The 21,668-nt window shown below is 48.9% G+C and overlaps 1 protein-coding gene across 4 annotated transcripts; it reads left to right on the top strand.

Annotated features, from left to right (window-relative positions):
• Positions 1-52: 52 nt before the first annotated feature.
• Positions 53-17,395, top strand: LOC119711897 (cryptochrome-1-like). 4 transcript variants are annotated; one of them, XM_038162566.1, is made up of 12 exons: positions 53-320; positions 1,260-1,444; positions 4,065-4,525; positions 5,423-5,539; positions 8,286-8,433; positions 8,691-8,831; positions 9,970-10,140; positions 10,678-10,818; positions 11,261-11,412; positions 13,447-13,544; positions 14,013-14,123; positions 14,339-16,456. In XM_038162566.1, the coding sequence occupies exons 3-12, from the start codon at positions 4,113-4,115 to the stop codon at positions 14,566-14,568; spliced, it is 1,722 nt and encodes a 573-aa protein (XP_038018494.1). In that variant the 5' UTR covers positions 53-320; positions 1,260-1,444; positions 4,065-4,112; the 3' UTR covers positions 14,569-16,456. The 4 variants fall into 4 exon arrangements, with proteins under 4 accessions (XP_038018494.1, XP_038018493.1, XP_038018491.1 ...); XM_038162565.1 differs by having other exon boundaries at positions 1,320-1,444; XM_038162563.1 differs by lacking the exons at positions 53-320; positions 1,260-1,444 and adding an exon at positions 1,460-2,606.
• The last annotated feature ends 4,273 nt before the right edge of the window (positions 17,396-21,668 follow it).

The following is a 21,668-nucleotide window of genomic DNA, read 5'->3' on the forward strand; positions in this document are numbered from 1 at the left end:
TGAGTGAGCGCTGCGGGCGGGAACCCAAGCTCCGCCCCTTGTTGGGCGCGCGCCGGGTGTGGCCTGAGGTTGTGGCGGGGAGGTGGGAGCGGGGTCGGAGGCGCTCCGGGACCCTCGGGGACTTTCCAGGTTTCCCGGCCCTAGCGTTCTCCAGCCTTGGGACCCTCCCCCCCGAACCGCGTTAAACCGCCGTGGACAGCGGGCAGGGCCCCGCTGGAACGGTCCTTACATAACCCGTTCCAGCCGGCGTTGTGTAACCGGCCCCGTGGGGCGAGGAACCGCTGCCGCGCCCGCCGCCACCACAGGCCGTGGGGAAGGAGGTAAAGGCGGGCTCAGGGCCCCCCCCCCCCCCCCCCCCCCCCCCCCCCCCCCCCCCCCCCCCGAGGGAGGAGGTGGGAGTCCAGGCTGGCCCGTTCGCCCCTAGCTGCTGCCTCCTCGCCACTTCCCCGTCCATCCGAGGGTCCCGGGCAAGGGGTCCTGGAGCCTCAGCCCGTCCTCTCTCCGCCCCATCCCCCATAGGCAGAGACTCGGGTGTGGTTCTCGACCCGTTGCCGGAGAAGCCCCAGTCAAGCCCCTACACTTCGATGTGTTTGGGACTTATTTCCTCCTCTGATTCAATATGCCGTTTTCTTGCATCAAAGCTGTATCCAGCACTGTATTTACCACCTAAAGTATTCAAACAAGGGAAAGAACCTAGAGGCTGGAATCAACCGTAGCCTCAGGTCTGGCTCAGTGTGGAGAGTGGGATTATGGAACCAGATTAGTGCAAAAAATTTATTCTTAGATCCCAATTAAGAATTGTTCTCAAGTCTGTCAAATCAGAATAACATTAAACAAATTAATGGTGATAATTATTCCACTTCCCAAGCCCAGACTGTTTGAGAGAGCAGGTGTGAGGCTGCTCTCTCCAGGTGTCTGACACCTGTCTTTATCTGTTTCACTATTGCTTCTGAAGCAGCCAAGATATAGTTAAGGAGCATTTGACAATGGAGAGTGTCCCCAGAGGAAATTAAACTGTTAAAAATTTCTCTTCCTAGTTCCTTAGGCCTTGGTCTGTCCCTGCCCCATCTGGCTCTGCCAGCTCCAAGGGCCAGTGGGACCAGAAAGGAGCTGCCTGCAATCCTCCTCCTTGGCTCTTGGGAATTACACAAAAGCTTGAGTGGCTTAGACCATCTTTGATGCAGAATCCCCATCAGTGCAGATATTTATGGTATTTAGTGGTGTTTAAAACTGGGCAACTCATTTCTGAATGCCTGTAGGAACAGGAGCAGCACAGTGGATTTTGGATAGTGCCACTGACAGCCTTTGCACCCCTGCAGCACATTCCTGCCTGTGGAGAGAAATGCTCAGCAGCAGGAGAGCTGGGATCAGTGACTGTGTGACCTCCTTTTTTTGGGGTGACATGTTGTAAAGACTCTGGGGCATCAACTGTGCAAACTTCAAGGTAAGGCCTCAGTTTCCCTGCTTTCTGTCTTGGTGTACCTGTCCCAAAGTGCAGGGATGAATCCTGTGTGAGGTGTATTTTCTGCCTGCCTGGTTGATTTTTGGGGAGCAGATGTGATCTGGGTGTGACAGGGAATCTGCCCAGCCTTGCTGGGTGAACAGACTCAAACCACTGGTTCATGGAGAGATGGAAGAGTAACAGTGGATAAATCCCAACATGATGTCAATGACAGACAGCACCTGCTCTGCCCTCTCCAACATCCCAGAGCATCTTTCCTTTCCTTATGACACGACAGGAGTGTCCTAGAGCTCAGTTTCTTTCTGACACCACCCATGGCCTGCACAAGTGATCTGCCTCCCCCTTCCTTCCCACCCAGCAGGGGATCCCAGCTCCTCACCCAGCTTTGACACCTCTTTGGCTCTGGGCTCCTGTTGTATTGCACAAACAGCAACAGGCTCCCAACCTCCTCAATGAGCTTCAGCCCCTTTGAATGGAGCCCCTGCTCCTCCCAGCCTGTTTTAATGAAATCCTTGTCCCCCCAGCTCTGATTCCCCCAGTCCCCTTTAGTGGCATCCCCAGAGCTGCTGTTAAGCCAGACCCTACAGCCCATCCAGGCCCTGGCCTGGGGCCTGCCTGCCCTGTGCCCAGCCCAGTCCCTGTTGTGGTGTGGGCCTGCTCCCCACTGCTCCTGCAGGGATGCCATCACTGGAACGGATGGGATGAGATGGGTTCTGCCTAGGGACATATCTTGGGGCCATCCCATGGGCTGTGCAGGGCACTGGGCTCAGAGCAGTCTCAAGTGTGTGAGACGAAGGGGCATGAGGATGAATGTGATCCCACAAACATCAGGGGGCTGCAGGGCCCTGAATTTGGGGTGACCCTGCAGAGCATGTGGGGCCACAGGGCTTTACAGCTCCAAAGGCTGTAAGGCTGTGGGGGCCTTGGAGCCCCTGACTGGGGCAGTCCTTCAGTGAGTCTAGCTGGTGCATAGGATGCAGGGGACTCTTCCAGCACACTTTGCATGGTTTAGTACCCAAAAATGCCATCTGGGTGCTCCCCTGAGCAGCAAGAGTCACCTTGTTTTTCCGGTTCTGCCAGGAAGTGGGTGCAGGGCAGAGCACGCCACACAGCCCAGCCCTGCATTGGGCTGCACCCTGAGCTCGTGAGTTTGGGGCCTTACTGGGGGGTTGTTACAAAGTGGGCCTGTCTGGGTGCTGCTGGTGCATGTGTTTGGGAATGGAGCAAATCAGATTTATGGAAAAGCTGCTGGTGTGGGTTGAGCAGGGACAAGGGCTGAGTTGCCTGGTGCAGCCATTGTGAGGGGGTGAGTGGAGCTGTTTGGCTGGAAGAGCTGAGCTGGATTAGGGATTGTTGTTTGGTTCTTTGTTAATCTCTAATCTCTTCTCCTCTGGGGGTAAGGCTGGATGGAAATTAGCAGCAGGTGGGGACCCACTTGGGAGGTGGGCGTTCAACTTTCCCAATTTCACACAGGAAGGCAAGTTTAGGAGGTGCTGCTGGGCTTGGTGCAGGCACAAGGGGGCAGCTGGGCTCCTCCTGTGCTTCCCAGCATCTGCTGGGTCCACTGTCCTGAACAGGGCAGCCAGAGCTTGGGAGCTGCTTCCCAAACTGTACCCTGAGATGTTTCAGCCTAAGACACAAAGTTAGCACTCCTGCTAACCCTCTGAACTCAGCTGAAGTGGTTCAAAGGGGAATAAAAGTATGAATCAAGAGTAGTTTTGTGTCATTATCACACCCAGCTCTGCTCTGGAGGCAGGCTGGGAGACCTGGGGATGTCCAGCCTAGAAAAGGGGAGACTTCAAAGCCCCTTCCAGTGCCTAAAGGGACTTCAAGAGAACTAGAGAGGGACTTTGGACAAGGGTCTGGAGGAACAGGACAAGGGGGAATGGCTTCCCACTGCCGGAGGGCAGGGTGAGATGAGAGAGTGGAAGAAATTCTCCCCTGTGAGGGTGGTGAGGCTCTGGCACAGGTTGCCCAGAGAAGCTGTGGCTGCACCATGCCTGGAAGTGTCCAAGGCCAAGTTGGATGGGGCTTGGAGCAACCTAGGACAGAATAAGGTGTCCCTGCCCATGGCAGGAGGTGGAACTGGATGGGCTTTAATGTCCCTTCCAACGCAAACCAGTCTGGGATTCAGTGAAATCCATAAGTTCACGTGTCTCCTACTAACATCACCTGACAGAGGGTGTATTGTACCAGGTCTCTGATGAGCTGATTGCTCCTGTGGACCTCCTTGAAATCAGCTGATGACTTCCAGAGGGTTTGCTGACAGCCACATCTGTGGGGTTAAAAAGTGTTTGTGCACTAAATCGAGCTCTGGCAGCTCCATCTGTTTTGATTCCTTCCTTCTGGTGAGGGTTATTGGGATATAATTTCATTGAGAGATTTAACTTAAGGATTTGATTGACTCATTTGGGGCAGAGGCCATTCTCTGTGGAGCTGGGTGATCATGCTGCTGAATGGTGGGGCCACGGGAGAGGTTTGGTCTTGTTCCTGCGTTTCGCTCTTATGAAAACTTATCAAAGCAAGAAGTTTGTGGTAAAAACTGCAGAGGATTTTTTTTGAGCTCTATTTCTAATTGTTAATTGACCTTCCATCTTTATAGGGATTTGGTATCCTAAAAGCCAAGGGTTCCCTTCCTTCTGTATCCAGGATGCTGCATCGCACCATTCACCTTTTCCGGAAGGAACTCCGGCTCCATGACAACCCAGTGCTGCTGGCTGCCCTGGAGTCCTCAGAGGCCCTGTACCCCGTGTACATCCTGGACAGAGTATTCCTGACCTCCTCCATGCACATTGGGGCCCTGCGCTGGAATTTCCTGCTCCAGTCCCTTGAGGATCTTCACAAAAACTTGGGTCAGATGGGCTCCTGCTTGCTGGTTATTCAAGGGGAGTATGAGATTGTTCTTAGGGATCACATCCGGAAGTGGAATATCACACAAGTGACGCTGGATGCCGAGATGGAGCCATTTTACAAGGAGATGGAGGCCAACATCCAGCGCCTGGGGGCAGAGCTGGGCTTTGAGGTGCTCTCCCTGGTGAGCCACAGCCTGTACAATACCCAGCGGTATGTGACTGCCCCAAACCCACAAGTTTCCCCAGGGAGGTCATTTTAGAAGAGAAAAGGCCAAGTGTCTTGGTTTTTCCTTTGGAGGAAATTGAACTGTCTGAGGTGAATGTGGTGCTGTTTGCTGGGAGAACTTTGTGTGTTGCTCTCTTGGAAGAAACAGAAGAGATTGTGCACAGGTTTTAGGATTTCAGCCCAAGCAGCTGCTTAACTTTTCCTTTTGGGCAGTTTAATTTACCTAAAAACTTACTCTTTTAAACAGAGCAGAAGAAATTCTCTTAACACCTTTAGTAGGACTTGTAAAAGTTCTATTAAATATAGTAAGAGGTTTTGGTGTCAGAGTTTTTCGAAATCTTTCAAATCAACTTTCACTGGTGTCTGAATATGCTTGGATCCAAGCTGTTACTCAGTGTTGAATGACTGAAGATAAGTAATAATTAAACCAGCCCTAACACTCCAACTTTGCAAAACCCCTAAGTTTTGTAAATGAATGGATGTGTGTAACTTGCTATCTTGAATTCAAGCTGTTTGCACAGGTGATTGTTCAGAGAGGACAGTTATTTACTGCCCTGAACCTGTTTTTTGTGACACCAGAGGTGTCCCACACCCTGCCCCATGTCTCCTGGCTGTGTGTGGCTTTGCAGGTGAAGCCGTGGCTGGAATCCTGATCCCAGTTTTGTTGTCCTAGGTCCTGAGAAACTGCTCTTGGGATAGATGTACATTCACCCAGGGGAGTTTCACTTGTAAAATCTGTAATTTCTACATTCAGTTGCAGTAATGGAGTTGTTATAGCCTGTGATGCCACCTTCCTGTCCACTGGCAGTTCCAGCTTCTTCCTTGGTTTCTTTATGTGAGAAGAGATCTTGTTTTTTTTTTGTTTTGTTTTTTTTTTTTAAGGATTTTGGACCTAAATGGTGGGAGTCCCCCATTAACTTACAAGAGGTTCCTTCACATTCTGTCTTTGCTTGGTGACCCTGAGGTGCCTGTCCGAAACCTCACAGCTGAAGACTTCCAGTAAGTACCAGCCTGTGAGCGGGAATTGCTGGTCCTCTTTCTCTGCCCAAAAGAAGAGCCAGGCCCAAATGATAATGAGGCATTTTAGATGTTTTCTTTTTTTATTTCTGTGCATGGAGGGTTTTTGATTCTGTATATACAGGGGATGTGTTTGCTGTTGGGAGGGGAGACCAGATGGCAGAATGGTCTGATACTCATCTCTTTTGATATTTGTGCAGATTTCTCACCATGTGGGATACCTCACAAAATAATGGTTGGATTCAATGACTTAAAAGTTTTTTTCCAACCTTAATAATTCTGTGATTCCATAAAAGTCTTAAGCTTTTGCAAGGCACTTTTTCTTGGTTTGAAAAGACAGATGTCTGCTAAAGAAGGCAGGAGCCTCCCTTGAAATGGAAAATGTAAACCCCCTCCCTCTAAATTATTATAATTTTGAAATTAAGGGGCTCTCAGGGAAAGATATGGGAATAGGAATAACAGTTCATTACTAGGAAAATTAAAAATACAAATGCAATAGTAAAAAAAAAAATCAAAAAACCAAAACAGACTGACAGAATCAGAATAGGAACTGACACCCTGTGGGGTCAGGGTGTTGGTAGCAGTCCCATTAAATGGTGGCTGCAATCATCTTGGAGTGACAGGTGTGGTTCTGTTGAAGCAGTGATCCTGTGGAAGGGTGTAGTTTTCCTCTGAAGGTCCAGTGGTGGTGTAGATGGGCCTGGTCCTCCACTGGGAATCCAGTGGAGAAGAAAGCTGCTCCTCTGGGATCCAGTGGAAAAGGCTGACTGTGGTATTCCAAAAGTCAGATTCTATCCAGGTAGGAATGCTTGACTCCTCCCCCTGGGCGGAGCATCTCCCAATGAGATGATGGAATTTTATCAGCCATGCAGGGACACTCACTGGCCCATGAACAGAAGAGATCTCCCCTGAGGGAGAGTGTGAAAATATAAAGACAACTGCCTCACCTGGTTTTAACAGGTGGCCCAATTAACAGACGATAACTGTCCCATCTCAAACAGATGGCAGTAGAATACACACCCCCAGCCACATCTTGTAACCTAAGACACACCTTGAGAAAAGCTTTTAAGAGATGTCAAACTCCTGCTGAGGAAAGCCTGGGGAATTTACTCAAAGGCATGCTCTGCATTCCTCTCAAGATGTTGGACAGGAATTGGATGAACCTTGTACAGTAGTTTGTTTTATGCAGGAAGTTTGATGGAATGATGCTACTGTTCCCTCCTGGCTTTAAATCTCTTCTCCCATCTGTTATATGGGAAAGAGAGACTGAGCCCTTGCTTCCCAGGACTTGAAAAGAAGCTCAGAGTCAAGGATGTCTTGTGTTTTGCTCTCCATGAGGAAAGGTCAGTGATCCAAAGGGAAGTAAGACTGGAGCAGGAGAGAGCTGGAATGGGACTGCAGGTACTTGGGATTCAATATCAGGTACCTCCTGCATGGCCTCAGCTCAGTGCCTCCAACCCAGGCTTGGATCTTCCCATCTTGGGGGAGTCCTGTTACTTCCTGAATGTTGTCCTCAGGCAGTCTGATGGCAAGACTTATGTAACTACTGGGATATGTAAGTTCCTGTATTTTTTTGAGTGCTGTTTTTTTTTCTCTTTCTTGCCTGATTTGTTTGTTTGGACTTTTAAAATTAATGCTGATGAGAGATAAGTGGTTCACGTGCTTCCCAGCAGGCCTGAGCTATGTCAGTGCTCTGAGAGCTGCACTGGCCCCACCTCTATAGGTGTCTGCAGCAGGGCTGAGCTCAGGTTTGTCCAGGTAAGTACAAAGATCTGTTGATGTCTGAGTTAATTCATGGGTTGTGAGAAGTCTCTGTGTCACCAGCACTTCCTTGGGCCTCTTCATCTGTGTTTTATGGGGTGGAAGAAAAACCAAACTGATGCTCTTCCAGCCATATGGGGGGCAGAGGCCTTGGGAAGCCTCAGCAACTGAGGCTGAGGAGATGTGGGAGGGGGCTGCTAAGGGGTGTGGGCTTGGGGCCCCCAGCTTGGTTAGGAGCAAGTAGCTGGGGTGGCCCAGGAAGCTGATCTGCCTCCTTCCCTATGAAACTGAAAGAGAGAAGGTTTAGATTAGATGTTGGGAAGAAATTCTCCAGTGGTGAGGCCCTAGCACAGGTTGCCCAGAGAAGCTGTGGCTGCACCATGCCTGGAAGTGTCCAAGGCCAGGTTGGCTGGGGCTTGGAGCAATGTAGGGAAGGTGTCTCTGCCCATGGCAGGAGGTGGAACTGGATGGGCTTTAATGTCCCTTCCAACCCAAACCAGTCTGGGATTCTGTGACTCCTGAGTGACCTCTACTCAGAGGCACAGGAGCTGGGGTGGCATTTGGAGGCAGCACCGTAATTGTGTTTAGGGTCTGAGGAGGCTCTTGGTTCCCTCCGAGGGATGGATGTAACAGCTGGGAGGAACTGGAGAGGAGCTGCCTCTGAGCCTTGTGTAGGGCATGGGAATTAAAAGGGGTCTGAGCTGGGGATGCAGCTGACTGCTCTGAGCACTGTAACTTGGTGGGACTGTTCCTCTTCCCCGGTTCAGGCTAGAATCCCCTAGGATGAACTCTTGCAGGATGAACTCTTCTCCCCCAGGAGAGTACAGCCTGGGATTTCTCACTGTGCTTTCCTTCTCTGTGCTCTGGTTGGACTTGATAGATGATAGTTGGTATGTGCATGGACAGGGACTGCCTCTTTCTCCTGGCTCCTGTTGCTCCTGTCAAAGAGTTTTCTCTCTCACCTTAGGAGATGTAGGGCCCCTGACCCAGGCCTGGCTGAGTGTTACAGGGTGCCTCTCCCTGTGGATTTGAAGATTTCCCCAGAGAGCCTTTCCCCTTGGAAAGGAGGGGAGACTGAAGGGCTGCAGCGCCTGGAGCAACATTTGACTGACCAGGTCAGCCCTGATGGAACACAGGGGATGGTGGTGGCTCCAGGTGGGCTGAGGTCAGTGCCCAGCTTGGCTTGGAGGAGGGTGGCAGCTTGGGCTCGGGTTTTGCTGTCCTTGATTTCTGGGAAGCGGGAATGTTTTCCAGACATGACATCAAACAAGCCCCTGTGTTAGTGAAGCCAATTCCAAGAGCTTTCCTCTGTTTATTACTGGCCATGTGTCATCTTGTGCTGCCTGAACCCAGATTTCTGTTTTCATTTCAGGGCTGGGTAACAAGTTTTACTAAATCAAGGACAATCCCAAACTCACTGCTTCCAAGCACCACAGGCCTGAGCCCATATTTCAGTATGGGCTGTCTGTCAGTTCGGACTTTTTTTTATAGGTTGTCAAACATTTATGCTCAGGTAAGCAAATAACTGGTCCTATGTAAGCAAATCCAAAACTGTGACAAGTGTGGCATGGGAGGCAGGATTTAACACTCGGATTGTCTTGGTAGAGACTTGGTGTATCAAAAAATGTTGCTTTGTTAATGTCTTCTCACAGTGTCCCATGAAATCTATGGAGTGGCTTCATGTTCTGTGAAGCACTTGTGAATGTCTGCAGCTCTTCCCAATTAAGTTTTAGAAACAGGATATTCACATTCTGAATTCATATTTTCATCAGGAACTGTAGTGACAGGGCAAGAGGGGATGGTCTCAAGAGGGGATCTCTTTCAAGTCTGAAAGAGAGCAGGTTTGGATTAGATGTTGGGAAGAAATTCTTCCCTGTGTGGGTGGGGAGGCCCTGGCACAAGCTCCCCAGAGAACCTGTTGCTCCATCCCTGGAAGTGTCCAAGGCCAGGTTGGATGGGGCTTGTAGCAACCTGGGCTAGTGGAAGGTGTCCCTGCCCATGGCCGAGGGTGGAGTGAAATGGGCTTTAATGTTCCTTCCAACCCAAATAATGGTTCTATGAATAGGGAGCAAGCAGACCTGGGATCAGCAGGGAAGTCCAGGAAAACCTTCCTAAATTTCAAGGATTTAGGTTGTCTGTCTGGTGGTTAAGGGAAGTTTTTGTTTAATTTATACAGTTTTGTTTCTGGAAATCAACTGGTTTTGTCTTAGACAAGTTTTAATTGTTGCATAAATGAAAGACACTTTCTGAAATCTTGTTTGATTCTTAAGAAAAAATGAGCTTGAAACCAGCCCAAGAAAACCAACCTCCTTTACCTCCATCTTAAGATTATCATTTGAGACATGGTTGAGCCATCTGAATCAGTTAACACATTAATAAACACATGCTTGATGTAAGAAATCCCAGTGTGACACTGTTTCAGAAGGTAGATGGAGTATGTTTGAGGTAACACTGAAGTCTGGCAGTTTGGCTTTGCTTTGGGCCAGACAGCATTGCCTCAGATATTTGATTTCCCTGACTTGAACATTAAAGTCCCTTGAAACCAGTATTGTAGTCAGATTAATCTTTATTTTACAGGCCTGACAGTCACAAAATGAGTGAGGCTGCAATAATATGGATGAACTGAAGCTGTCACCTTCTGTCTTTTGCAGGCAAAGCACCACTCTCTGCCCCCAGTGTCACTCCAAGGGCAGCTGTTGTGGAGGGAATTCTTCTATACAGTAGCATCAGCAACCCCCAACTTCACCCAGATGGCTGGGAACCCCATCTGCCTCCAGATCTGCTGGTACAAGGACGCAGAAAGGCTCCACAAATGGAAAATGGTAATGAGGTGCATGGCCACAGCAACTGCATTAGAGCTTGGAGCTTTCCTCTTGATCCATCTCTGCTGGCGATTCGAATGCATCTTGCGGTGGTGTGACAGGCTGTGAGAGTTGGGAATATTCAGCCTGAAGAAAAGAAGGCTCCAGGGAGACCTTAGAGCCCCTTCCAGTGCCTAAAGGGGCTCCAGGAGAGCTGAAGAAGGACTTGGGACATGGGATGGAGTCACAGGACAAGGGGAATGGCTTCCCACTGCCAGAGGGGGAGGGTTAGGTGGGATATTGGGACAAAGTTCTTCCCTGTGAGGGTGGTGAGGCCCTGGCCTAGGTTGCCCAGAGAAGCTGTGGCTGCCTCTGGATCCCTGGAATTGTCCAAGGCCAGGTTGGATGGGGCTTATAGCAACCTGGGCTGGTGGAAGGTGTCCCTGCCTATGGAAGGGAGTGGAATGGGCTTTAATATCCCTTCCCACCCAAACCATCCTGTAATTCTGTGAAAGCAGTGTGTGAGGGGAGAGAGCTGATGTTCCTGTTCTGCTGCAGGCACAGACGGGGTTCCCATGGATCGATGCCATTATGACCCAGCTGCGCCAGGAAGGCTGGATCCATCACCTGGCTCGGCATGCTGTCGCCTGCTTCCTGACACGAGGGGACCTTTGGATCAGCTGGGAAGAGGGAATGAAGGTTCACTGCTGGCTTTTATTTTCCTCTGTTCTGCCTGGCCCTGAGAAACCCTGCACACCCTGAGTCTAGCAGTGGATAGTTCTACAGAGCAGGGTTTAGTTCTGCCCCTTCCTGGAGATCTCAGGGTTTATAGAATCTCTTTGTTTGTCACTCAGTGCTGTGGTGAGAGTTCATTCTCTTCCCCAAATCCTCATGACTTTTGGATATTGAGGATACTGGTGGAGACATGCTCAGTCTCTAGCAGGTTCCAAACCCAGAGTTTTTGGGTTGCTCTGTCTTCCTTCTGTCTGTGGAAAGCATTCCTGGTGTGCCTGTGAGGAGGCAGCCCTGGCCCCACAGTGCTGTGCTTCCAGCAGCAACCTCCCAGCCTGATTTTGTCTAGTTTTTGCAATATAGCCATTTCAGGGGTGTTTCTCTCTCTCTTCCTATCCCTGATGTGCAGGTGTTTGAAGAGCTGCTTTTAGATGCTGACTACAGCATCAACGCTGGGAACTGGATGTGGCTGTCAGCCAGCGCCTTCTTCCATCAGTACAAACGGATCTTCTGCCCCGTCCGCTTCGGGAAGCGCACGGACCCCCAGGGCGACTACATCAGGTCAGGGGACATCCACCCCACCATGTCCCTGGAGCTTCTCAAGCTCCTCTGACAGCAGGAACTGGTGAACTAGATCAGTTTCAAACACACACACCTGTTAAACAGGGCTCATAGCAATGGTTTTATTGAACACTTGGGGAAACTGAGGCATGGAGAAGCAGGTATCTGCCATTCCAAGCAATGGCTCAGCAGGGCTTGTGTTCATTTGTGAGCACTTGTTGTGTCCAGCACCATGTTTGATCACTAGGCTGGCTCCTCTTTCTAAAGGATTTGAGTAGAACTTCCCACAGCTTCCCTGCTCCAGTCTGCACTTTGTTTCTTGCTTTTCATAGAATTCTGAGATGTGCTTGGAAGGGAGCTTAAACCTCCTCCAGTTCCACTCCCTGCCATGGGCAGGGACACTTTCCACTCTCCTAAGGTTTCTCCAAGCCTGGCCTTGGACTAATTGCAAGGAGGAGACAGCCATAGATTCTCTAAGCAACCTGTGCCAGGGCCTTACCACCCTCACAGGGAGGAATATCTCAATATCCCATCTAACCCTGCCATTCTTTAGTTGCACACGCAACGGTTTTATTTTCCACTCTGAGTCCTCTTTGCTTCACAGTCTCATTTTGTTGTCTCTCCATAATGTGCTGATGGGCTTTCTCAAAGCACTGGGCTCACTGTGTTAATGTTGAGCAAACAGCTTGTCTTGGTTTGAAAGACAGGTGTCTGCTAAGGAAGGTGGGAGCCTCCCTTGGAATGGAGAATGTGAACTCCCTCCCTCCAAATTATAATAATTTTGAAATTAATGGGCTCTCAGGCAAAAATATATGAGAATAGGAATAACAGTTCTTTACTAGGATGTGTAACAAGGCAAACAAACAACAACGACTACAGCATTAACAGCTAACAGAACCCGAGCCCATTCCCAGCCTTTGGGCGCCGGTGCTTTCCCTCGGGCGCAGTTCCGGGCACAGCCAGCAGGGGCGCCGCTGGCTCCCGGCGCGCAGGGCCGGTGCAGCGATCCCCACGGGCTGCAGGGGGCGCTGCGGCGCGGGCTCGGGGAGCGGCGGCAATGGCGGCTGGGCCCAGACGGGCAGGGAGGGAGGAGACGCTTTGCTTCACAAACCCTGGGGCAGCCGAGCCCCGTGCCCCAGCAGGACTCTGAGAAGCACTAAGCTGGAACAGCAGGAATAAGCAAAAAATCCCCGCGTGGTGGGCAAGATGTATCAGAAGATCTGTGGCAGTAGCTGGAACTGTGAGATGTCCCGGTAGGGCATGGGAGTGTGGGGACCAGCAGCAGAAGAAAAGCAGCTGCCAGCTAGGTTGTGGCCATGGCAGCAAATTCCTTTTCCCAGGCTGCGCGTCCGACCGTCCTCCGAAGCCCAGATTGAGCGAGAGATCTGCAACTGCCCCAGCCCCCATCCTTTACCTGCTTCTAATCTTGAGGTGTCTCTGTCTCTCCCAGAGAAGCTCCCAAAAACCAGAGGAATTTCCCCTCCCCGAAGTCTCAAGCACACAACCATCAGTGCTTCTTAGCAACTCAATAGGAAAAATTTCCACAAGTAGAGGAAGGAAAAGGAAAGAAAACCCAACCCCCAGCACAGTTCCATTTCCCCACATCTCTTCCTCCCATCCTGTCCAGATTTGGATATTGCCAAGGAGAAGACTGTACTGAGGTACCTCACAGAGTGGGACAGAAAATGACTTTGCCATTCTGCAACAATTTTTTAAAATTAGTTTGTTTTTTAAATTTATTAGTGTTTAGGATGAAATGTCAGTGAAAATGTTAAAAACATATTTTGGAGGAAATCAAAACTGAAGTACTGTTTAAATCACTGAATTTATTCTATGCTGTGAAGTTAACTTTTGGAAGTTATCACCTATGGAGGTTTGAGAACATAAACCCGATTTTGTTGTGGAGAGTGAATCAGAACTTTCCCACAGATTGTAATATCAATATTAACATGGCACAGGTTGGTTTGCACTTCTCTGAATGTATGAATATTTGCCTGCAGGATTATAAACCCCCCTTTTATCCCTGTTTTGTAGGAAATATTTGCCCATACTAAAGAACTTTCCCTCCAAGTACATCTATGAGCCCTGGACAGCATCTGAAGAGGAGCAGAAGCAAGCAGGATGTATCATAGGTAATTCATTTACATTCCTTGCTAAGGATTTTTCTTCTGCTAATTATCGAAAATAAATGTGTATGGGATGGAAGCATCACACTTCCAACATAAGCCATTTATCTTCTGAAAATGGATGAATCCAACAGCCTTTCTTCTGTTCATTCTCCATTAACATTTTTTTATAGGAGTCTTATTTCACAGTACGTACTTTTGCTTCAACTTTATCCTAAAACTCTTGGATCACTCCACACTTTTGCCTTTGAATTTATCCATCTTGGATGCTTGGCTGCTTTAAATAGTATCAGAACATCTTGTGCTTTTACTCCTGCTCTAACACACCTTTGAAGGCTCTTAGGTCAAAGTGGGAGCTCTTCTCTTTGATGGAAAGGATTAGGTACTTCCATTTAAGAAAAGCTGGAACTATTCCAAATCCAGGGAAAATGTCCTTGCTGGATGTGGTAAAGGCTCTGTCTCCACATTACCCAGGTCAGGATTACCCCTTCCCCATGGTGAACCACAAGGAAGCCAGCGACCACAATCTGCAGTTGATGAAACAGGTCAGAGAGGAGCAGCACAGAACAGTCCAGCTTACAAGAGGTGAGAGATGGTGCAGCACCCACATTCCCTGTGCTGTGACACACAGGCTGTCTTCAGAAACATAGGGCTTTGGGTGCTTTTCCAGGATGCTTTTCCATGTTGGATACCAACATCATGAGCAACTCTTCTGGTTACTGTTAAAATACTGTTAAAATGTTGTCCCAAGTGCAAGAACAAGAGTGTGAGCCTTTTCTTCCTTCCCTCTCCCCTTGGAGCATCCTCCTGCCTGCTGCAGAAATGCCTTCCCGAAACCAGATCTCCTCCACCTGCCCTGACTCCCCAGCCTCAGGTTGGCTATGTGTGTCTACAAGGTGCAGAAATCTCTGCAGCTCTGCCCATTCCTCTTGTAAACCAGAGCATTCTTATTTGTCCTTGGTACCATGATCTGCCCTATGCCATAGCAGAAATTGAGATTCCCACTGAGCACAAACCTCTGGAGAGGTGAGTTGTTCCAAGAAATTTACCTTTTGGCATGGTTTTCTGCATTGCTTAACCCTATGGATAACAAACAGGTAGTTATCAGGTAAGGCTAGAACATTCAAACTGTGCTGAGCCTGAAGTACTTAATTAATTAGGTATTTCCAGTCACACAGATGTGTCACTTATGGCACCTGTGCTCTTAAAATTGAAATCCCAGGACCTGTGCTGAGCTCAGAGGAATCCTTCACAGTAAAACATGGAATCTCAGCCTGGTTTGAGTGGGAAATTGATTTATTAAAAAAATGTGGATATTGATCTATTACCGATATCCAACTGTGATGGACAAAAACTCTCTAACAGTTTAAAGTTAGAAAGTGTATGTTGATTACAACGCCGGGCAGCGTGCGGGATAGCTCCCAAATACACACCACAATTTACAGGTGATTACAGAGTCCTTTTAGCCATACAAGTATTGAATACCCAAAATACAAATACATGTTCATAACTTTGGTACATCCCATTCCCTGCTTCGTATGGTAGTTAGTTCAAAAGCTATTAAGCATGCATAGTGTGTTCCTTGAAATGGTCAGTGGTTCCTTTCATGGGGAGGGGTCCCAAAATGAGGAAGTAAATGAAGTCTTCCTCATTCTGACCTTTCCACCTTTTCAATGCAAATATGACAAATGAGCCCTCAGTAGAACTCCCATTCCCTGTGTTCAGTTGGTTTCAGAACAGAGGAGGCCCACAATTATCTTATGTTCCTAAAAGCTATTTGTCAGTTTCTATATTCTTCATTATAAACCCAGCTGACCAAACATTATGTTGACAATCAATCATTTATTAGTTAACTACTAAATCTTAACTTCATCAGGGCCTACCTATTTATTTTAATTAACTCCAATAAAGTTTATCTCTAACTAAAATCTTAGCTCCTCTAAAATCTCTGAATTCCTTAAAGTTCATGTCTCAAAAGGACTTTAAAGCTCATCCAGTTTCCATGCCCTGCCATGGACAGGAACACCTTGCACTATCCCAGGTTTTTCCAAACCCTGTCCAGCCTGGCCTTGGACACTTCCAGGGATCCAGGAGCAGCCACAGCTTCTCTGGGCACCCTGTGCCAGGGCCTCAACAACCTCACAGAGAAGAATTTCATCCCAGTGTCCCATCTAACTCTGTCCTCTAGCAATGGGAAGCCATTCTCCCTTGTCCTGTGACTCCAGGCACTTGTCCCACATCCCTCTCCAGCTCTCTTGGAGCCCCTTTAGGAAGGGTCTGTCAGGTCTCCCTGGAAGCCTTCTCCAGGCTGAACATTCCTAGCTCTCCCAGCCTGGCTCCATAATGGAATTTAAGTGACAAAATACCTTTCTATTTAACAGTGGCCCACAGCAGCCTCTCTATATTATAGAAACCCAACATGCAGCAGCTGAGGGGAATCTTAACTGTTCCTTCATTCACCCCTTTGATCTGAGGGAATTAATTGTTCCAAACCCTGGAATGGATACCTATTAATGTGTCCATGAGGTCGCACACTGGAATAGTACAGATATAACCACTGTATGCTGGCAGTTCTTCCAGCAGCCCTGTGGTAGGGACTGAATGTTGGGAAAGCCAAAATTTTGAGAGTCCCTGACTCCAAGCCTTATCCCAATACCCATCTTAATATGAAAACCAGCTCATACAGGGGAGCAGATATTGGAATGGAGTAAGGGATGGGACTTGGAACAGTCTGGAAGGTGTCCCTGCCCATGGCATGGGGTGGAATGAAATGAGTTTTAAGGCCCCTTCCAACCCAAATCATCCTGGGATTTCATGATTCTTGTTGCCTATGATGAGAAGCATTTTCTGATACTTTGTATCTTCACCTGACTGAAGTCAGAGCAGACTTTGCAAACTTTAATCCTTCTTTATTTCTTGCTGTAGATGATGCAGATGACCCCATGGAAATAAAGGTAAAATGTGACCATTCAGAAGAAAACATTTCAAAAGGAAAAGTGGCCCGAATGACAGAATAAACCAAAATTCTCTCAGGGATCACCTGCTGGGTATCAAAAGAGGCAAGAGAGGAGAGCCAGGGGCCAGCTGAGCTGGCCAAACACTGTCCTCCATACTTTGCCCTGCTAATGGTGCCTCTTGCTTGTGACCTGACCTCAGGAGATGTGTTGGATCTGGAGTAATTTTAGCACAGTTATTTTGGATGGAATTATTTATCTTTGAGTGGCTTCTGGACCATTTGTTGAAGCTGTTGGGTGAATGCAAGAGGTCTGTGGTTGTAGCAGGTCCTGCTGCTGCAGCATCCTTCAAATCCATGTTTTTCATGCACATATATAAATAGATTTTGTGAAAAATATCTTAATGTCAGAAGACCATGTGCACATTATGTGGTTGCACATTAGTATTAGGACCTTGAATTGCTTTCCTTGTAGAGACAGACTTAGGGATGTTCTGATTATTTATTCTAAATTCCCAGTTTATGATTGTAGTCCCCAGTTTGGGGAGAGAGAGCAGAGTGCAGCCCCTTGTACCTTGTGTGTAGTTTTTTAAGTCATAAGTAGGAGTTATTATGCATTTTAAGGACAAGGTTGAAAATATTTTACTAATTTAGGGCTAATATATAACTTTGTCACCATAATTCTCTTCCTTGGCTAACTAGAACTGCAGGGCAGAGATTAATTCTATCATGTACCACATGATAAGATTTCTCCTTCCACTGAAATGTATTGTTGTGAAGTTTGACAAGGCTGGATTAGTCAATTATGATTGGGGGTTTGGGGGTGGGGAAGTGCAGTGGGGTTTTCATGGCTGCAGGTAGTTTTCTGTGTTTGGAGAGAAATTAAACTTATTTCTGATGTGAACAATTCAAGGGCTCTGGAGCAATCTGTTATCACAATTGATATCCATTGGTCCTCTTGGGAAACCTGGTAGCTCAGCAGTTCCAGCAGCAGTCCAAAATCCTTGGAGCATCCCAGGATCTAGTACAGGAGCAGCACAGGAGCCACGAGCACCAGGAGGAGGCCATAAACTGGGATGTTTCAATGCTGCTGGAGACCTGCAGGACCTGTCAGGACAGACCTCCCCCTTTATGGAAGATAGAATTCCAAGGTGGTGCATGTTTCTTTGGGGAGATCTGCTGCTCCAAAGCCTCCTGGCATTCCTCCCCTCTGTCCCTTCAGGGCTCCTTCCTGTGCCTGAAGGGATTTACGGCATCCCAGAAGCGCTGGAAGGAGCATCTGGGAGACTCCAGGCCTGTCAGCCTGACATCAGTGCCCAGCAGGATTATGGAACAGATCATCTGGGGTGCTATCACCTGGCATCTACAGGATGGCTGGGGGATCAGACCCAGCCAGCAGGGGTTTAGGAGGGGTAGGTCGTGTTTGACCAACCTGATCTCCTTCTGTGACCAAGTGAACCGCCTGGTGGATGCAGAGGAGGGCTGTGGATGTGTCTACCTGGACTTTGGCAAAGGCTTTGACACTGTCTCCCACAGCACACTCCTGGAAAAGCTGGCAGCCCACAGCTGGGACAGGAGCACTCTGTGCCGGGTTAGGAACTGGCTGGATGGCTGGCCCAGAGAGCGGTGCTGAACGGTGCTGCATCCAGCTGGCAGCCAGTCACCAGTGCTGTCCCCCAGGGCTCTGTGCTGGGGCCAGTCCTATTTAATCTCTTCATCGACGATCTGAATGAGGGGAATGAGTCCACCATCAGTAAATTTGCAGATGACACCAAGCTGGGAGCATGTCCCAGCTTGAGGGTAGGAGGGCTCTGCAGAGAGACTTGGAATGGTTGAATGGATGGGCTGAGTCTAACAGGATGAAGTTTAATAAGTCCAAGGGCTAAGTCCTGCATTTTGGCCACAATAACCCCTGTAACGCTACAGGCTGGGGATGGTGTGGCTGGACGGTGCCAGACAGACAGGGACATGGGGGTTCTGGTCGACAGCCGGCTGAACATGAGCCAGCAGTGTGCCCTGGTGGCCAAGAAGGCCGATGGCTCCTGGCCTGGATCAGGAATGGTGTGGCCAGCAGAGCAGGGAGGTCATTCTGCCCCTGCCCTGGGCACTGGTGAGGCCACACTTCGAGTGCTGTGTCCAGTTCTGGCCCCTCAGTTTGGGAAGGACGTTGAGATGCTTGAGCACGTCTAAGGCAACAAGGCTGGTGAGGGGCTTGGAACACAAACCCTGTGAGGAACAACTGACGGAGCTGGGGGTGTTTAGCCTGGAGAAAAGGAGACTTAGGGGTGACCTTACCACTCTCTAGTGACCACCCTGAAAGGTGGCTGTAGCCAGATGGGGGTTGGTCTCTTCTCCCAGGTCACCAGTAACAGGATGAGAGGTCACAGCCTGAAGCTGCACTGGGGGAAGTTTAGGCTAGGTATTAGAAAAAAAATTATTCACAGAAAGAGTGGTTCAGCATTGGAATAGGCTGCCCAGGCAAGTGGTGGATTCACTGTCCCTGGAGGTGTTTAAAAAAAGACTTGATGAGGCACTCAGTGCCATGGCTTAGTTGGTAAGGTAATGTTAGGTTGTTGGAACCCAGGACACCCGTCTGGGTGCCCTGGATGGCCAGAGCCGCTGGCAGGGGGCTCTGAGACCCTGGCATGCAGCCAAAGACTTTTGATCTTAGCCCGTGGAGCAAATTACCAACTCTGTATGAAGAATTACAAGTCACAAAGTATTGTATAATAGAGATAATCACAAAGTGAAGGGAAAAATTTCTGAGTGCTGTACAAGGTGGGTTTTTAGACTGTACAGTGGGGTTTGGATTTTGTACATGGGGGTCTGAGGCTCCAAGATGGAGGAATCAGGGCATGCCTTGTCCTTCTTCCTTCCTAGCCTCCATGATTTGGGTGATGTTGGCACTTTTAGATTGGTTTAGAATAGAAGCTGACTGTCTAACATTGGTGATAGCTATTGGAATGGAATTGTAAATACAGTAGATATAGTTTTTAGTATAAAAGATAGCACCAGCCTCAGGGGTGTGCCGAGAGTGTGCAGAGTCTGCCTCAGGCTGACCTGCTGAGCAGACCACAGCAGCTCAGGAAGAAAATCTAAAAGATGACTTATAATAAACTACCTTGAGACCGGACGACTGAAGACTACTGAGTCTTTCTTTGAAGGCACGGGTTGGAGCAGAGACTTTTCCACCTTTTGGGGTCACCCTGACCTGGGGGAGACTCCGACATTAGGTCACAGGTTAGACTCAATGATCTCAAAGGTCTTTTCCATCCTGGTTTATTCTGTGATTCTGTGTCTGAAGCCTGGCCCCAGTGCAGGGGCTCCAGGAATGCAGATCTGGCTCCTGCCTCATTTTTCAAGGCACAATCTTTGCCTTCAAGCCCTAAAGGGGCTGATCTTTTTTCTGAAATGTTCCTACCTTCAAGTAGCAGTCTCTACCCGAGCTTCAATGAGTTCTGGGGTGTTGTGATGCACTAGATTGTTATTTGGATACTGCACTGGGTGTTGTGTTATACAAATGTTTCCCCCCTTTCCTCAGATGGTGTATCCCTCGGATAAGGTGGTCTTGTCCCTTGCAGCCCCTCCCTTCTCCCCTCCCCACTGGTATCCCCTTGGCTGGGGCCTTCCATCCCCGCCTCCCATTCCGCGGGTATAAATGTCCCTTGAGTTTGGCGTTCTCTCTCTCTTCTTCACCTGGAAGCCCTACGATGCAGATGTCCCCTTCCAGCTAATAAACAGGACATCAGAACCACGTGGAGAAAGAGCGCTTCTCGTCCTTTACTTCGTCCGTGTAGGATCCGTGCTGGCTTAAATCCCAAGCTAGCCGGGGGGATTTACAGCCCGAGACCCACGGGTTCCCTCACTGGGGCTGTGTAGTACAGCAGAATTGTGAAATCACAGACTGGTTTGGTCCTGCCCCATCCCCTGTCATGGGCAGGGACACCTTCCATTAGACCAGGTTGCTCCAAGCCCTGTCCAACCTGGCCTTGGACACTTCCAGGGATGAGGCAGCCACAGCTGCTCTGGGAAACCTGTGCCAGGGCCTCACCAACCTTTCAAGGCCTCTTTGGGACTTCTGTTGTTGTAAAGCAGTTTCATGGTCTGGTCTATGGTTGGAAGGAGCAGGACTTGGCCTGCAAAGGAATTGCTATGAGAGAAGGAGCTGTGTTTGAGCAAGAAATGGCAAGTGCAGTTGGAGTCTGACCTCTGCTTCTGGCTGACAAAGTAGCATCGGAGAAGTTTCTGAAAGAAGCAAAATCATGGAATCACAGAATCCTTGAGGTTGGAAAAGGCCTCTAGGATCACCAAGTCCAAATGTTCCCCCAGCACTGCCATCTGCCACATCCACACACTTTTGGAACACTTTAATGAGTGGTGCCACCACTGCCCCAGGCAAGGGGACCCCTTGCATGCCCTGACCACTCCTTCCAAAAAGAAATTTTTCATCATATCCAACCTAAATCTCCCCTGGGGCGACTTGTAAAGTCTTGTACTTTCAGTGCTGAACCTTCTTGTCTTGTCCCTGTGAGCACAGCCTGACCCCCGCTGGCTGCTCCCTCCTGTCAGGGAGTTGTGCAGAGACAGAGAGGGTCCCCCCGAGCCTCCTTTTCTCCAGCCCCCCCCCCCCTCCCCCCCCCCCAAGGTCCCTCAGCTGCTCCTGATGCTCCAGACCCTTTCACAGCTCCATTTCCCTTCTGGGACATGCTCCAGTCCCTCAAGGTCTTTCTTGGAGTGAGGGGCTTAAAACTGACCCCAGGAACTGACCCCAGGATTCGAGGTAGGGCCTCACCAATGCAGGGGGACAGTCACTGGATGGCTCTGTTGGACACACCATGGCCAGACAAACACCCCCATGTCCTTTTCCCCAGCAGCCATTTGGAAGAACTGAGCTGGTTTGTGACCTCACGGCCAAGAGACTTGCTATGTAAAAATGAATTACTGGCAGAGCATCAGAATGAATCAGGCGAGAATCCATTTCTTCATGCAGGAAAAAGCCAATTCTTTATTCACACAACTCATTTTTATACAGTTTTTATCAACCTCATGTGCAACTTTAACTGGTTAATAGCTTTCTTGCTAATTACTCTATTGGTTATTACTTGTCCATCAAATCTCTCTATTCTTAAATTGTTTATACATATTCTTCACTGGTTCTCATGGGATAGATTTAATGT

Source organism: Motacilla alba, chromosome 26, assembly GCF_015832195.1.
Source record: "Motacilla alba alba isolate MOTALB_02 chromosome 26, Motacilla_alba_V1.0_pri, whole genome shotgun sequence".
NCBI classification, from domain to species: domain Eukaryota; kingdom Metazoa; phylum Chordata; class Aves; order Passeriformes; family Motacillidae; genus Motacilla; species Motacilla alba.

Excerpts from the sequence above, each read along its gene's own strand:
- LOC119711897 (XM_038162563.1), top strand. The coding sequence starts at position 2,484 with ATGCCATCTGGGTGCTCCCCTGAGCAGCAAGAGTCACCTTGTTTTTCC. Across the intron at positions 4,526-5,422 it reads AGCCTGTACAATACCCAGCG|GATTTTGGACCTAAATGGTG; the intron begins GTATGTGACTGC and ends TTTTTTTTTAAG. Across the intron at positions 13,545-14,012 it reads GCAAGCAGGATGTATCATAG|GTCAGGATTACCCCTTCCCC; the intron begins GTAATTCATTTA and ends CACATTACCCAG.